Source organism: Lichenostomus cassidix, chromosome 4A, assembly GCF_008360975.1.
Source record: "Lichenostomus cassidix isolate B80296 chromosome 4A, HeHo_3.0, whole genome shotgun sequence".
NCBI lineage: Eukaryota > Metazoa > Chordata > Aves > Passeriformes > Meliphagidae > Lichenostomus > Lichenostomus cassidix.
The window spans coordinates 92,991-109,379 of record NC_139485.1 but is presented as its reverse complement, the minus strand read 5'-3'; the positions used below and the strand labels follow the sequence as shown (position 1 = coordinate 109,379).

General features: G+C 48.1%; 3 protein-coding genes across 5 annotated transcripts in view; 2 read left to right on the top strand and 1 right to left on the bottom strand.

Annotated features, from left to right (window-relative positions):
• The first annotated feature begins 337 nt into the window (after nt 1-337).
• Nucleotides 338-4,651, top strand: RPS4X (ribosomal protein S4 X-linked). Its single transcript, XM_085060842.1, is given in 8 exon segments — nt 338-513; nt 515-575; nt 791-868; nt 1,361-1,541; nt 1,975-2,072; nt 3,105-3,276; nt 3,738-3,895; nt 4,491-4,651. Coding segments are annotated over 8 exon segments (1,011 nt in total). The 5' UTR covers nt 338-352; the 3' UTR covers nt 4,593-4,651.
• Nucleotides 4,652-4,802: 151 nt separating this feature from the next.
• RBM11 (RNA binding motif protein 11) lies at nt 4,803-16,362 on the top strand. 3 transcript variants are annotated; one of them, XM_085060848.1, is made up of 5 exons: nt 4,803-8,854; nt 9,796-9,958; nt 10,906-10,984; nt 11,673-11,766; nt 13,572-16,362. In XM_085060848.1, exons 1-5 carry the CDS (start codon nt 8,753-8,755, stop codon nt 13,629-13,631), a joined length of 498 nt encoding a protein of 165 aa, XP_084916974.1. In that variant the 5' UTR covers nt 4,803-8,752; the 3' UTR covers nt 13,632-16,362. The 3 variants fall into 3 exon arrangements, with proteins under 3 accessions (XP_084916974.1, XP_084916973.1, XP_084916975.1); XM_085060847.1 differs by having other exon boundaries at nt 13,569-16,362; XM_085060849.1 differs by having other exon boundaries at nt 12,272-16,362.
• LOC146437184 (protein fantom-like) overlaps nt 13,351-16,389 on the bottom strand; it is a 55,534-nt gene continuing 52,495 nt past the window's right edge. The window contains exon 22 of the mRNA XM_085060805.1: nt 13,351-13,664. The gene's annotated coding sequence lies outside the window, so the exon portion shown is untranslated. The remainder of the gene's footprint in view (nt 13,665-16,389) is intronic.

Genomic DNA, 16,389 nt, shown 5'->3' with positions numbered 1-16,389 from the left:
ATGTGCTGGGTGTGAGTTACACTCACTGGGCTGCCTGGCAGGGTGTGGGAGCCTGGGACTGTCCCGTCGACTCTGGAGCACTGTGAGGACAGGTCGGCCTCCCTGTGTCACAGAAACTGCGGGAAAAACAAAAACCCTCCAACAACATTATAGAGAGTCAAGGCATTACTTTATTGGGGCCCTTATTGGGGCCCCAGCTGTACCCGGCAGGAGCCGTGGCAGGGGAGGCCAGTGTCCCGGCACAGGTGTCACCCCTGGCTTGGCTCACGACACGCACACACTCTCCCAAACCGCAGGGGCATAACGTGGCGGGATGTTCCATGCCATCAGCGGTGATCAGCGATGATCAGCGATGACACCGGACACGGTGGCCCGGCTAGGTGCAGGGAATCCCGGAGCGCGGCGTCCCGGTCGCTGCCGCGAGGCAGGGACAGCCCCTCTCCATGCCCCAGTCACCGCGCGCGCGGCCCTGCGCCTCCGGGCCGCCAGGGGGCGACGGACGTCGCTGCCACCACGCCTTGTCCATCCGCGGCGGACCGGAAGCGCCAGCCCTTTCTCGGCAGAGCGCAGCCATGGTGAGAGCGCGGCAGCACCGCTCCCCGCCGGCATCCGCCGGCATCCCCCGCTCGCCGCGGGTCGTGGCCGCTCCACCCGGGGCGAGAGGCGCGGGAGGGAGCCCGGCGCCAGGGTCTGAGGGGCGGGAGTCTGAGGGGGCCGGGGAGGGATGGCTGAGGGGGCCCTGGCCTGGTGGCGGCCCATAACACATCCCTTAACATGTCCCGTTTCGTAGGCCCGGGGTCCCAAGAAGCATCTGAAGCGCGTGGCTGCACCCAAGCACTGGATGCTAGACAAGCTGACGGGCGTCTTTGTGAGTGCGGGCCTGGGTTGGGGTGGAAGCCGGGTTCGGGGTTGAGGCCGGGGTCGGAGGTGGGGCCGGGGCCCGGCTGCCCGTGGCAGCCGCAGTCATATCACGGGAAGTGTTCGGGTGCTGGGCGGGGGCGAGTGGGGAGGAGGTGTTTGTTTAACGTTAGGGTCTTTGTGAACAGCGTTCGTGTTCCCCTGCTTGCAGAGGATGTGACGGGGTCGTTGGCTGTTCCGTTTTAACCTGCCCGTTGTGCTTTTCCACCGCTGGGCTGAGGTGGATGGTTGTGTTGTGTTGGGGACAGTTTTGTGAGGCTGGCAAGACATGGGGGAAACTGCTGTGAAAATCAAGAACAGAGAGCTGCAATCAATCGCTGTCTGCGTGGCAGCTGCACTTTGTGCTGCTTGCGTGCTGTTGCGGGAGCTGTTGGTGCCATGGTTTCTTTCTCTGGGGTGGTTGATGCTGCTTGATTCTCCAGCAGAAAACTTCTGTCTACAGGCACCCCGTCCATCAACAGGTCCACACAAGCTGAGGGAGTGCCTTCCCCTCATCATCTTCCTGCGCAACCGGCTGAAGTATGCTTTGACAGGAGATGAGGTCAAAAAGATCTGCATGCAGAGGTTCATCAAAATAGATGGTAAAGTCCGCACCGACATCACCTACCCTGCAGGCTTCATGGGTGAGTAGGGTTGGGGCAGTTCCTTAGGCAGCTTTGCTACACTGGTGGGGGAGTGTTTTGTGGGGCTGGCATTATTTGAGGGGCAAGGTTTCCCTGCCAGAGTTGGAGGAAGATACATATAAGCAGTTGTTACTTGGTTTGGAATTGTGCACTGCAGTGATTACTAAAGCCAGATACCTGTAGCCTATGAGTCCGTGGTTGACCCGGGTAAGTTGCTGTTCAGATTATAACCTTCACCAAGTGTTGCTAATTTGCAGTCTGTCACAGCAGAAGATGTGAGCCTGTGGTCAAGCATAGATCCCACTCTCATCAATCACACCCTAAGTGTTGTTCAGCAGCCCCTGGTTCTTTTGAACAGTGAGCTTGATACCAAGTTAGGTCTTGGGTAATGAGGTGATAAAAGCTGCTGTTGTATTTCCCTGTCTGCAATCAGATGTCATCAGCATTGAGAAGACAGGTGAACATTTCCGCCTGGTGTATGATACCAAGGGCCGCTTTGCTGTTCACCGCATCACACCTGAGGAGGCCAAGGTGAGGAGCTTCAGTGTGGTATAAGCATGGGCCCAGTTGTGTTTGGTTGGGGCAGTGTTTCCTCTTTGGCATCTTCTGGATGAGAGCTGTTGTCTCTCTTCCCTGACAGTCGAGGCCCTGCTGCACTTGAGACTGGGTCATTCAGGGTTGTGGTGAAGCCTCTGTTGGGGGGAGGTCTCTTGGTGACATGTAAGTAGTTCACAGATGGGTGCCGGTGCATTGTCTGGTGCTGGAGATGATGCATGAGCTGGATCAGGGATCTTTGGGGTGGAGGAGAGTCTTGACGTTGCCAGCTAACAGTGACCAGAAACATGGAACTGCCTCTGGTGTAAAAATCTCGAACTTCTTCCCAGGTCAACAAAACTGCCTTCTCACCCTGGATGCTGGGGAGCAATGTCCTGATGCATTTCCTTAACCCAGGCATGTTGTGCCTGAGCTGTGAGGCCACGCTCTGCGTGTCCTTAGCATGCAGTCACATGGCTATTTTGAGGGCAGAGCTAGCTGTGCTAGAATCAGCTGTGGTGTGGTTTGGGGTTTCTGTTCCCCTTGTGATGTGCCTCTCTGACTACTACTCTGTGTTGATCTGTGAGGTCCAGAGAGGCTATGGGTGAATTAGTGTGACAGTCAGGAGGGAAGTGAGTGCCCTGGAAGGTACAGATCTCTCTTGGGTCCTGGACAAATGCAGCGTCTGTCTCTGTTGTGTGCCCACAGGCTTCAGGGAAAAATAAAGGAACTGCTGTGGTAAAGACTTTCTTGTGAAAGTGCAGCCAGTATTTGTGGGGAGGCTGAAGCCCAAGGTGGGCTGCTGTTCCTACAGCAAAGGTGTTTCTTGAGGGGCTGTAGCAGAGCTGCATGGCAGCTGTTTGAAAGTCAAACAGAGGGGAGTTGGGCAAGTCACTGCTTGGGCTCGTGTTGTGAGCTCTGAGTGTCTGGGTGCTCTGCTGTGGCTGGTGGCTCTTTGGGGTACAAGAGTTCCCTAGTCCATGGCATTGCTCGCTGCCTCAGCTAAGAGGTGTTGGGTTTTGTTTGCAGTACAAGCTGTGCAAGGTGAGGAAGATCTTTGTGGGCACCAAAGGAATCCCGCACTTGGTCACTCATGATGCCCGCACTATCCGCTATCCAGACCCCCTCATCAAGGTGAATGATACTGTCCAGATTGACCTGGAGACAGGCAAGATCACAGATTTCATCAAGTTTGACACAGGTAGGTTTTGCATCCCCCATTAAAGCCCTGTATCCTTCCCCACTGGGGAGAACAGTGTGGAAGTTAAATTCTAGGCGTATTTGCACTGAAATAGAGAGGCAATGATGTCAGCCTTAGCAAAGGGTTTGTTTCACTGGAGCATGTCCATCTGGAACTGGAGCAGGGGATTCTGCCTGTGTCCTGGCAGTGGGAGGCATTTGATGTGGGGACTTAGCAGTTCTGAGGCACCAGGTAGAAGGAATGAGCTGGTTGGGAGGTGCTTGAGCTTGTCTCTTGGTGGTGAGAGAACGTTTCAGTCACAGAGCTGTGAGCAGTGCTAGCACAGGTGGGATGGGAATTCCTCCTTCTTGCTGACACAACTGGGGAGGGGGGGAATGTTTGGTATGGGCAAAGAGCCCGAGTGGATGGACCTAATCAGCACCTGCTGCCAGCTCTTGTCACACCTGTATTCCCTTGCCCAGGTAACCTGTGCATGGTGACTGGCGGTGCCAACTTGGGCCGTATTGGGGTGATCACCAACCGGGAGAGACATCCCGGGTCATTTGATGTGGTTCATGTGAAGGACGCCAATGGTAACAGCTTTGCCACCAGGCTCTCCAACATCTTCGTTATTGGCAAAGTAAGGCTGTGGGGGGCACCAGGTGGGGGGGTTTTCTCATCTTGTGAGGGACTGCTGGATGAGGCAAAGAGCCTTGGTGTTTCCTTAGGCAGCTGTTTTCCCATACAGTGGAGCTTCAGTGCTGGCCTCAGTTCTGACTTGGCTCTATGTATTTTTGCCTGCTCTTGGAAAGGGAAGAACCATTTGTAAATTTAGGAATGGGGATGTTTTCAAGAAGCAGCCCTTAAACCTGAGAGCTGTGGGCTGAGCAGTGCTCAGACCTTGGTGTGACCTTGGCATGTGCTCTCACTCAAGAGTGCCCTTCCAAAGGCTCTGTTATTTTGTCATCCCTGACTGGCTCTTTGTCCAGGCTGGAGAAGGGTGGTGTTTTGGTTTTGGCTGAAGCACATTCTTCATGGATGTGACTGAAAGGCAGCTGCAGACGTGTGCATCCTTGGCACTTTTCTTAGGGGCCTCTGCTGGGCCAGTGTCACCACCATATGTACTTGACCCAGCATGAGCAGGGGTGGGCTTCTGCTGCTTTCCCCCTTAGAGGGAGAGCTCTGTTGCTGTCTGGGTTTCCTGGTGTAAAGTGGTTTCTTCTCCTTCGCTGCAGGGCAACAAGCCATGGATCTCCCTGCCCCGTGGAAAGGGCATCCGCCTGACTATTGCTGAAGAGAGAGACAAGAGACTGGCGGCCAAGCAGAGCAGCGGATAAAGTCCAGCTCAGGCTGGCTCTAGTGCTGTCAGTGTGCTAATTAAACCATTTACTACATGGCTCTGAGTGGCTGGGGAGCATCCCGGGACTAGGGGGGAGCCATGCTGCTACTACCAGGCCCTGCTCTTCAGAAGGTCCTGCTTCTCTGGGGAGACTCCCATCAATCTGAGCAACTGCCACAGCCATATTCCAGAATGGCAAGGAGGAAGGGTGGGAGAGCCTTCAGACTGTGTTCTGTCCCTCAGAAGGTACTGGCACAAATGCTCCTGGATATGCAGGAGGAGCAGGGATCTGGGGAGAGCTAGTTGGGCTCTCCTGTAGCCAGTGGTGCCAGATCAACTTGAGGGATTGCCCTGGCTGTGTTGGCTTCAAGGGTGCTGGCACCCAGTGTCCAAGCCTGGCTGGTGGCCAAGTGCTGGGGAGATCCCTCAGGGGCTGCTCTTCAGTGTCTTTTCTGTGGAGGTGGAGGATGCAAGTGATCACACTGGCAGCCGGGAATAGGTGAGAAGGGAATGGGGCTACTGGGGACACTGAGCACCAGCCTGGCGATGGGGCTGATGCCCTGCAGGAGCCATGGAGCTGGGGACCATCTGTGCCTGTGTGAGTGGCCCTGGAGGGCAAGGTGGGCACATGTGGGCAGTGTGCCTGGTCATCAAGGGCAGTGCCAGCAAGGGCACAGGAGGCACTTTAGGGGAAGGGAGGCTGTGCCTGGGCATGGTGTGCAGGCTGGGGCCACCATGTTCAGGTGAGTATGACCACTGTGGAGCAATGCCAGTGGAGGAGCTGGAGTTGATGTAGGCATAGATGAGGCTGAGGGCACAACCTCTGCTTGGCGTGAGGAAGTGGAGCCCTGGAGGCTCTTGCACTCTGCTGCCAGCATCTGCCTTCCAGCATCTGCCTTGCGAGCACCTATGTCTGTTCCAAGATGGATGGGGCACAGATGTACATGATTGGAAAATCTGCATCTTTTATTGGTGTCATCAGGTGTCCATGGTGAAATATAGTCGAGCCTCATGAAGTGTTTTCAACTAGCTGTATTCTGACAAAGTTATGCTCTCAGGAAAGCTGAATCCCTGTGGCATTACGCGTGCTCCCATCCCTCTAGTGTCCCTGTGCTGTTCCCTCTGGGTACTGTGCAGGCTCACAGCAGCAGCTCTGGGGGCTTTCATAGTGCTGGCAGGGAGCACTGGTGCTTGCTGTCCTGTGATGCACAGATGTGAGCTGCCAGAAAGCTAGAAGCCCCACATTTTCATGCACGAAGTCAAAAGCAAAAATCACTTTGTTTTTATGTTAGGGAAAGGCTCCAGAAAACCACCAAATTGAATACCTGCAAAGTAAAACCAAATTTTTATATTAGCAAAGAAGCCCCAAAATAGCAACAAAACCACCAACTGGGAAAATTTGGGGTGAGATATTTGCAGCTGGGGAGTGGGTATTGCTGTGGATTATCCAGTGGGAGTCAGTTAGCCAGACTGCGTTGCCTCGTGTGGGTTATCCCAAATGAACTCTTTCATTGAGCATTATCCCGTGTGAATCCGGTGCATGTTATCACCATGCGTTTCCCGTGCATCTCCCGTCTTGTGTCCTTTCCCGCTCTCCTGTCCCGTAAGGTGGCCCCGCGGCACTTCACAGCCACCGGCTGCTCACTGGCTGGTGCTGCCGCCAAGAGAGCTGCGCATGCGTGTTGACCGAAAAGGGGGGTTGGTCTCTTCGTGCTGCCACCCGCTGGCCAAAACACCGAACTGCAGGTAAACAGCTAAACACGCCGTCTGAGGCGCCTCCCGGCCAGGACAGGCAGCTGCCTTCCCACGGGCACCATGCCGGCGGCGCTCGGGGTGCAAAGCGCGGATCTGCGGCTCTTGTGCCGCTGGAGCGCTGCCGCCGCCCAGCGTTTGAGTGCTCCCCGGCGCCGTTGCCAGGCCCGGTGCCCGCGCGGTGCTCGAGAGTGGCGTGGCTGAGCACAGGGCTCGGGGCCCGGCGGCGGCAGCGGCGGGTGAGAGATGAGGTCGCGCCACCCGGTGAGATGACTGAAAGTTTCGGCGGGTGCGGAAGTGCCGCCCGACATGGCGGGGTAGAAGCTGCAGCACACCCGCCGCGGCCACACCCCGGGCCGGAGCTGGACGCCTCCTGTGCCGCCAGAGCTCCCCTGAGGCTCTGCCGGCCCTGCTCGCCCTGTGCCGCTGCCCCAGCTCCAGCATCGCCCCTGAAATCTGTCCTGTGTCCCCTGGCCGCCCCCAGCTCTGTCGTGACAGTGGCAGGTTGGCCGTCGAGGTGTCCCCAGAAGCCCCTGCAGAAGGAGGCATTCTTCCAAGGGATTTACAGTAATAACAGTCGCTGCTGCTTCTTTCTGCCAGAGGCTGCGCCGAGGATGCAAGTGTCCATTCTTTCCCGAAGCATCTCCGGGGGATGCCAGTGACTGCACCACCTCGGGCTTGCCTGGGTCGTTATTACTGTCCTTGCTCCCTCCAGGGCTTGGTTGAAGAGGGACAGGATAAGCACTTGCTGGCTCGGACAGGAGCTGCTGGGGGAGAGACTGGAGAGGCCATAAATAAGGCAAGGAAATAAAATCTGGAGGCCATCCGGCCTGTACCCACCATCCTCTGCAGGCAAGCGAGAGCCTGCCTCTCTGGGTGAAAAGAGGAAAGAAGCATCTGAACCGGCAAATTTTTCCAGCAGTGCCAAGAGTCCCATAGACCAGTGTCTATAGAGCAGGTATTTGTTTATTACAGCGCTGGAGGTGAGGGGAATCTCTCCACCTAACTCACCCACCTTCGTCAAGTGCTCTTGTCACCGAATCTGCGGGAAAAAGAAAAACCCTCTAACGCTGTATTTGAAGTGATAGAGAATCAGGCATTACTTTATTTGCTGGCCAGGATGTGCCTAGGAAAGTGTTCCAAGAACACATACCTTCCAAGAATTTTCTCTCGAATTTTATACAGTCAAAACCCCATAGAGATACATTGTTTAAAGTTTCATTGGACCAGAGTTGAGTAACCTCCAATATTCAGGTTTCTCATTGGATCCAAATCTCTTCGCTTCTGATGCTAATTAGGTATTTCATTCTTCAGTTTTTCTTATCGTTCCTTTTCCGGATCAGATGCCTTCATCCCTGCTGGAGGTGGCATCTGGTGGATGTTTGAGATAACCCCCATGACCTGCGGATGTTCGGTGGTTGGCCACAATGTCCTGCGGATGTTCTGTTAATGGTCTTTATGTTTCTGGTTATCTTTGGGGTCACTCCCAATCCGTGGTATGTTAATCCCATCTCCGTAGGGTGATACTATATCTCTTAAAAACTAAAGAAATCTCCTTTTCCCTAGGTAAAGTCAAGTTAAAACTAACTAGAGAGATACAATAAAATTTCTAAAGTTAATTGTTTCCGACACTGGTTTATTTATACAGTAAATTCCACTTAGCATTACTATGTCCCTATAACTATATATATCATCATATATGTGCCGGAACTAATTTACATAAAACATATACATATAACCATCTCATGGTTATAAATAGCTCTTTTGCACTGCACTTGCGCCTTTCTGGTTCGGTGGCCGTGGGGGTCTCCCTGATGAAGGCTTCCAGGATCTTTTTCACATCTGGTCTTTTCACCTTTGTCTTCGGAGCATGCGCAGTTATGGTGTTCCTTGGTCTCCCTGGTTCTAACTGGTCTAAATTCTGTGTCTTGTGGCTAATTGGCTTTACATTTGCCAGTTTCCCATTAGTACTATATTAGTCCATTTTTGAAGCTGTCCATCTGGTGAGGTTTTTGTCTATTCAGCGTTAAGCAACTAGTTAACCATACTAGTTAGCCATTACATTGTATAGAAAGTTATAATTCAAGTAATATTAGTATAAAAAGTTATGATTCGGGTTATATAGGTATAAAAGGCTATGATTCAGGTTATATTGACATAGATTCAGTGGCAAAAATGGAAGAAAAAACCCTCATGTTTGTATTTACCGTCATTACTACACACCGAACGACTAAGTATGATGTCATAAACAGATGTTGGGGGTGGTGACACAAACAAACGCGACACCCGCCCGCCGGCGTTCCAGTGTTGCCCGGAGCGCGCCCGGCCCCTCACAACAGCCCGGGAGCGCAGCCTCCCGCAGCTGGGAAGCTTTTCTCGCACTCCCGCAGTGCTGCCTCAGCCTCTATGTCGTCGCCGGGGCGATCCGAGGCAGCGGAGCAGACTCTGCTCGTGGGGAACTTGGAGAGCCGGGTCAGGGAGGAGATCCTCTACGAACTCTTCCTGCAGGTAGCGGATGGGTACCCTTATATATCGAAATTGCTGCTTTAATGCTCGAGAAGAAAAATTCCCACAATGAGATGTTCAGTTTGGAAAGTTGGGCAACATGCTTTCCAGAGATCCCTTCAAAACCCGACCCTTCAGTGACAGCGTAGAAACGCAAAGTAGTTGGATCTGCTTCAAGCCTGTGCTCAATTCTTACCTGTTTTCAGGCTTAAACAGCAGTCTGCTGTATAACTGTAAATGTGAGCTTAAGAAAGTTTATCTTCCTAGAGGACATGAGTAATACAATACAAAATGCAAAAGAGATAAAGATGCTCTTGGAACACAGTTTTGCACTATTCTTCTGCATAATCTGCAGCAGCCATCCAACTGCCAGCTTTTATCTGGGTCTTTAGGTCATCCCAGTAACTTGTCTTTTTCCCTCATTTTATCTTATTCTAACTCAGGTTTCCCTTTTGCTGCAACAGCGTACGCTTCTCACTGTAGTCTTGCCATCTTGGAAAGTATCCAGTTCAATGTTCCTGCTATGGCATAGTCCTAAACATGCACCCCTGACCTCTAGCTCTTCCCCCATCAAATGACGAGGAAGTATCTACTGCTACTTCTGAACTACTAATATTTTGATTTATGAACTGGAAGGTAACATTTGCTATGGAGTCAGTAAATTAGTCTTTCCCTTTGGGAATCTATTTGTTATGGCATGGTATTCTAAAAATAATACAAATTCTGTTTATGAAAGACTAAACATGAACTGATGCATGGTTCCTTTTCAACATTCGTGGAGCTGATTTTTGTTTGTAGGAAGCTCAGAATTTGAACTTTGGAAATTGGAGAGATATTTTCAAAGAAACTTACAGTTTCTGACTATGGCAAAACAGAAATCATAATGAAATATTCAAAACACAATGAAGTGTCAATCTCTGCTAAATAATAGAAATATCTTTCAGGCTGGACCATTAACCAAAGTGATGATTTGTGAGGACAAAGAAGGAAAACCTAAGTCTTTTGGATATGTCTGCTTTAAACACAAAGTATCAGTGCCTTATGCAAAAGCTCTGCTGGATGGAATCCGATTGTATGGAAGACCAATTACTGTGCAGTATTGGAGGGGTATGTTTCATTGTCCCAATGCTAAAGTTTAAGTGTAAATTTTTTTTTACTTTTTTAAGAGCAGTTGTGACTCCTACAAAGATAAAAATTTGTAGTTGGAATAATTAGTTGGGGTTTGTTTGTTTGGTTTTTTTTTCTTAAGAAACATGGACTTCCTGTGGCTTTTTCATAGGGAAGGATTCAGTCCTTGTATTTTTTTGTTTACTAGGAGAATACAATGTATTGGTTCAGAACAGTATAACTTGCAAGGTGTGTCAGACACTGCTGTATGGAAAACAGCAATCCAGGTTTTCATGCCAGATTACATTTAAGAATTTACCTTACAGTCTGACAGGAAAAGTTGATTCAGTAAGGCCAGCCGCTGTTGTGTTGTTCGATCATTTTTAGACTAAAATGACAGAGTTATCACAGCTGTTGCTTTAAAGGGAAGGGATTGTAGTTCAAAGAATATGTTCATAGTCATATGAACAATTCAAAGTCAAAAAATAATTCAAAGTCATATTCTGCATTTTATGTTGATGGAACTAAACCTTTGAGCAAGCCAATGATCAGTCAGCATTTGCAACCCAGACATTTTCACAAGGATTCATGTTCTTCCTGTGCCACTGCTTTCTTCAAAGGCTCTACAGAGCAGTTGCTGGGTTTAAGCAGAATATGAGGTTCATAAAATCAGAAGCATCTCCTGTGTCTGTAACTGGATGACAATGATGCTGTTCTTGATTACTTCAACAGTCCTGATTTGTACTTCTGTAAGTGAATAAATGAGAAATGAACATTTTCAAGCTGTAAATTGATGCTATTATCTGCCATAAAACAGCACCATAACCTTTGTATACTGCCTTAGATCTACTACCACACTGCAGATGACAAAACTCTTGTTGTAGTTTTTAACTTGTCAATGTAATAGTCATAACTGAATAGTCATTACACTCTTGTCTTATCTACAGGGAGTTCTCACTCACCAGAACTAGACAGCTGTACACGTGGTTTTGAAAACCATATTGACTTAGATTCTCCTGCAGACAGGTAACAAAGATCAGCTGTAAATGAACCTTACGATTATAATTTTAAAAAAATCTTATTAAGAAAGTGAGCTGATGTGTAGAGCAATCTTGAAGTTTTTCATTAAAACAGCATCTTGTCATTGGATCCTTACTCAGGACTTGCAACAGGCTGCAGTTAATTTTAATGTTTGGTTGTTTAGCTTGACAGATGTTTAGTTAGTTTCAGTTTTCTTTATTTGTTTCTGCAATATTCAGGACCATGAGAACATACCAAACCATGGGTTTTGCACTAACAATATTTTCAGTCATTGGGGAAAAAAAGTCTGACAACAGAGGTAGTCTTTTTTTAACTTCCACTGAGTTTACACCTGCATTCCTTGTGTGTGTAAGCACAAGCAGCTGTCACCTACATATGAATGTGCAGTTATACACCTGTCATAATGAAAGTCTGAACACCCCAGATTCTGTATTCAAGCTGAACTCCTGTGGTGAAATTTAGTACCCTTTCGTGCATGCACGAGAGGGTTGTTCATTAATTAAGCCTTTGGGTATATTTCCTTTATCTTTTTTTTTTATGTGAGTCCTGTTGTTAATATCTCACTTGTTCTCTTTGATGTTCCCTTTACAGCATAAGAGTTAAGTCTCAGCACTCTGATAAGCAGTATGTGGTGGACATCGAGCCTCTGTACATTTTCTTGTTTTTCCTTTAGGCATCAAGAGCCTTCTGGAAATTCTCCATTTAGTGTTATTCCCTTGCCAGTGAACAGCAGTTTAGTTCATGATCACCATGGCTTTCAGGAGATGGTGAGTTTGTGTTAAAAATTTGGCAGCATTTTTTATGAAGCTGAATGCATTTTGCAATTCTGCAAAAAACAGTGCTTACTTCATGTCTCAAAATGTGCTATAAGCACAGTATTAAGACACTTCAGGGTCCTCTAATAATGGGATCTACCAAACCAAACTATGTTCTTCCTGCAAGAGTGTCTTAAAGGTATATATCTTAGGGAAGAAAAAATGCTGAAGTCTACTAAGCACTCTCCTGCACTGTGTTCCAAATGGTGGGACAAGTTGACCTCATTGGACTACAAGCACGCAAGTGACAGCTTCTTCACATACAGCTTATTCCATCGGGGGAACCTCTTAGTTCTTCTCAATTCAGAAATGCCCAGCAGAAGTTTGAAATGTGCTAAACCCAAACCTAAAACTCAATCAATCACGACTGCCCAAGCTTGGGCAACAAGTTTGAGGGTTTCTGGCCTGAACCTTCACGTGCCCATGCAGGGCTCTCCTTCATGATTTACTTTCACAGCAGTAGATGACAAGAACCTAGACTTCACTTCCCCTCTACAAGACTGGTGCACCGGACTGTTCTCGACCTAATCTCTTCTGTCTGAGATATTCCACAAAGCAAGGGAACTGGTCTCTTCAGGTAGAAACCTGTGCATCAAACCTACTCCCCAAACACATCATGAAGCTTCTGAATCTTATGAGTCTGTGGACTGGTAGAAGCAGCCAGTTCTGAAGAAGCCCAGCCTTTAATGTGATGTACCAAATACAGACAGTCTTGCTCACCCAGTCTGACTGCAGACTGGCCAACCCCTTGGAACTACAGAAGGGGAGCAGTCTGGATCAATTACCCTTGCTGGCTGCAGTCTGAGCAGCAAAATGGAGAGAATCTGTTCCCTTTTGCATGGATGGGGTGGGGGCTTGCCCTCCCCTCTTCCCAGGCTGTGCCCTGAGAACAGCTGGTGCTTGTACCAACTTTCCCTTCTCCTCCTCTCCCTTTGGAAGGCTCAAATGCACCATCTTCCCCTCTGTGCTGGCTGATGAACCAGCTCCTCAATAACAAGGCAGCAGACACACGCTGCAAGACCAGACTCAGCAGACCAGCACACAGAACTAACTTCATCCCATTTTCTGCTTGCCAGAGAGGATGGTATTGCAGTGTGTCTCACATGATAGTTTGTTAAAGTTTCAGCAGGAAGTGATCTTGTCACTGATATGCCTTCACACATCTACCTCACCTTGCCTTGGGTGAGCCAGGCAGGTTGCTCACCTGGGAGTCTTTCAAGCTCCTTGTTGGAATGCTTTGTTCCACATTGACTTTAAAATTGGTTAAAACAGGTTTGATAAATTTGGAGATGTGCTTGCCTTTACATTACCAATAGGCATTGTAAAGACCTGTTACACTGCAGTTACAAATATTTATCAAATAGAGATGAGGAAACGAAAGGAATACCATGTTTGTTTACCTTATGTGAAGACTAGCTGGCAATTTAATCTTTAATCAAATTTGTCTCTGTTCTAACTTTGCCATGAAAAAATTGTCCACTTTTCTGACCTATACTAATTGTAATAAAACAGCTTTATTCTCAAACATTCTCAACATTTTATAGTTGGTCAGTCTTTTAATTGTATAAGTCATAAAGCACACAAAATTAAGTTCTTTAAAATTTCCTCTTCACAGTGTTAATAACTCGTGTCTGTTTCTCTAAATGTACCAGGTTTTAGTGTAGGAGTACACAGTAGAGAGTCCAGTGGGATAACAATTTCCTTATTAGCAAATGACTCCACCAATGCCTTCAGATTTATCCTTTTCTCCCTAGCAGAATCAAACTGCACATGTTAAGACTGCACGGAGTTCTCCTGAATTGGCCACATCCAAGTGATGGTGAAGTGTGCCAACCGGGACGAAAGATCTTCTGAAAGAAAAAGAAAATGGGAAAGTTGTGACAGTGACACTAGTACTGAAGATAACAAAAGGAGACAAAGACAGCGTGGCCAAAACTGCAAAAACCACAAAGCCAAGAAAAAGACACGTTAATACTGGATAAATATTTTTAATTATTATATTTGCTTTCATCTTTCATCTTTGAACTTTATTAAAGAAGGAATGTTCAAGATTCATAGTATTTTTGAAATGTGCTATGCATAAAAGCATAGAATGTCCTGAGTCGGAAGGGACCCACAAGGATCATCAAGTCCAGCCAGACCCACACCTGCCATGCTGTTCCCCTTCCCATTCCCTCCCAGCACACCAGCCCCCTGAGGAACAAGTTCTCCCCAAACCCCAAAATGAGACCACTGCATCTGCAAGGTCTGGCTTTTGTGCCCCTTCTTCTATACTGCCTGCCACAACTGAAAGGAGTCAGCTAGCTTTAAGAGGCTGCAAACTGATCATTCCTCAGATTCCACAGGCCCAGCTACATCAACCTCATACCTTTACTTATCCTCAATAAAAGGCATTTATTTGAAAAATATTCACGAAATAGTTGGGGGTTGGAAAGGACCTCTGGAGATCATCTAGTCAAATCACCCCACCAAGGCAGGGTCACCTGGAGGTGACACAGGAGCATGTCCAGGTAGGTCTTGAATGTCTCCAGAGAGTGGGACACCACAACCTCCCTGGGAGGCTGTCCCAGTGCTCTGCCACCCTCAATGTAGAGAAGTTCTTCTTCATGTTAAGGTGAAGCTTCTTGTGTTTTAGTTTATGGTCATTGCTCCTTGTCCTGTTGCTGGGCACCACTGAATGGAGTCTGGCACCATCCCCTTGATACCTGCCTTAGAGATATTTATATGCATTAATGAGATCCCCTCAGTCTTCTCTAGATTAAACAAGCCTAGCTCCCAGAGTCTCTCATCATCAGTGATGCTCCAGACCCTTAAATACCTTTGCGGCCTCCACTGTACCCTCTCCAGTAGCTCCTCATCTTTCTTGTATTGAAGAGCCCAGAACTGGACAGATGTGCCTCTAGGGCTGAGTAGAGGGGCAGGATCATCTTCCTCGACCTGCTGACCACAGTCTTCCCAAGGCACCCCAGGATCCCATGGGCTTTCCTGGTCTCCAGGGCACATTGCTCGCCCATGGTCAACTTGTCATCCACCAAGGTTGCCAGCTCCTTCTCCAGAGAGCTTCTCTCCAGCAGGTCACTCCCAGCCTGTTCTAGTGCTGGGGGTTATCCCTCCCCGAGTGCAGGACCTTACACTTGCCCTTGCTGAACCTTATTAGGTTCCTCTATGCCCAATTCTTCAAGTCTGTCAGTGTCCCGCTGAATGGCAGCTCAGCCTTCAGGTGGATCAGCTGCTCCTCCCCATTTTATATCATCAGCAAATTTGCTGAGGGGCAACATTCCATCCCTTTGTCCCAGTTAATAAATAAGTCAAGTAAGACTGGACCCACTGTTGATCCCTGGGGAATACCAGTGACTACAGGCCTCCAACTGGATTCTGCTCCACAGATCACGATGCTCTGAGCTCTACCAGTCAGCCAGTTCTTGATCCACTTCATTGTCCATTCAACCAACACTTCCTGAGCTTATCTACATGGATGTTATGGGAGACAATGTCAAAAGCCTTCCTGAAGTCAAAGAAGACTACATCCACTGCTCTCCCCTCGCTGACCCAGACAGTGACCAGAAATCAAAAGCCTTTGTATTTCCAGTTGTTCATGGTGAATGCAGGTTAAGGGATTTTTGAGAAAATACAGAAAAAAACTTACATTAGTTGGAATATACATCACACAAATGAAATGGCAGACTACACATTTCTGTTCATCTTTGCTAAATTCTTCTAAAACTTCAGATACTCCTATGAAGTACTTTGGCAATTGTCCCAATACTTCAGTAAAAAGACATTGAAACTGAAGCTAAGCTGCTTATTCCCAGTAGGATTCTCTCCACTTCTTTTGGAAGGGTCTTTCTGAGAAATCTTTACTTTCAGTCTGCCAGTCTGATTGCTCATTTTCTCTGGCACCAGACACCTCTCTCCTGACATTCCTCACACAGAATCTCTCTTACCTGTTCTTTTTTCTGCATTTTAGTTTCAGTATTTGTCTCTTCTGAGCTCAATTCTTACCTGTTTTCAGGCTTAAACAGCAGTCTGCTGTATAACTGTAAATGTGGGCTTAAGAAAGTTTATCTTCCTAGAGGACATGAGTAATACAATACAAAATGCAAAAGAGATAAAGATGCTCTTAGAACACAGTTTTGCACTATTCTTCTGCATAATCTGCAGCAGCCATCCAACTGCCAGCTTTTATCTGGGTCTTTAGGTCATCCCAGTAACTTGTCTTTTTCCCTCATTTTATCTTATTCTAACTCAGGTTTCCCTTTTGCTGCAACAGCGTACGCTTCTCACTGTAGTCTTGCCATCTTGGAAAGTATCCAGTTCAATGTTCCTGCTATGGCATAGTCCTAAACATGCACCCCTGACCTCTAGCTCTTCCCCCATCAAATGACGAGGAAGTATCTACTGCTACTTCTGAACTACTAATATTTTGATTTATGAACTGGAAGGTAACATTTGCTATGGAGTCAGTAAATTAGTCTTTCCCTTTGGGAATCTATTTGTTATGGCATGGTATTCTAAAAATAATACAAATTCTGTTTATGAAAGACTAAACATGAACTGATGCATGGTTCCCTTTCA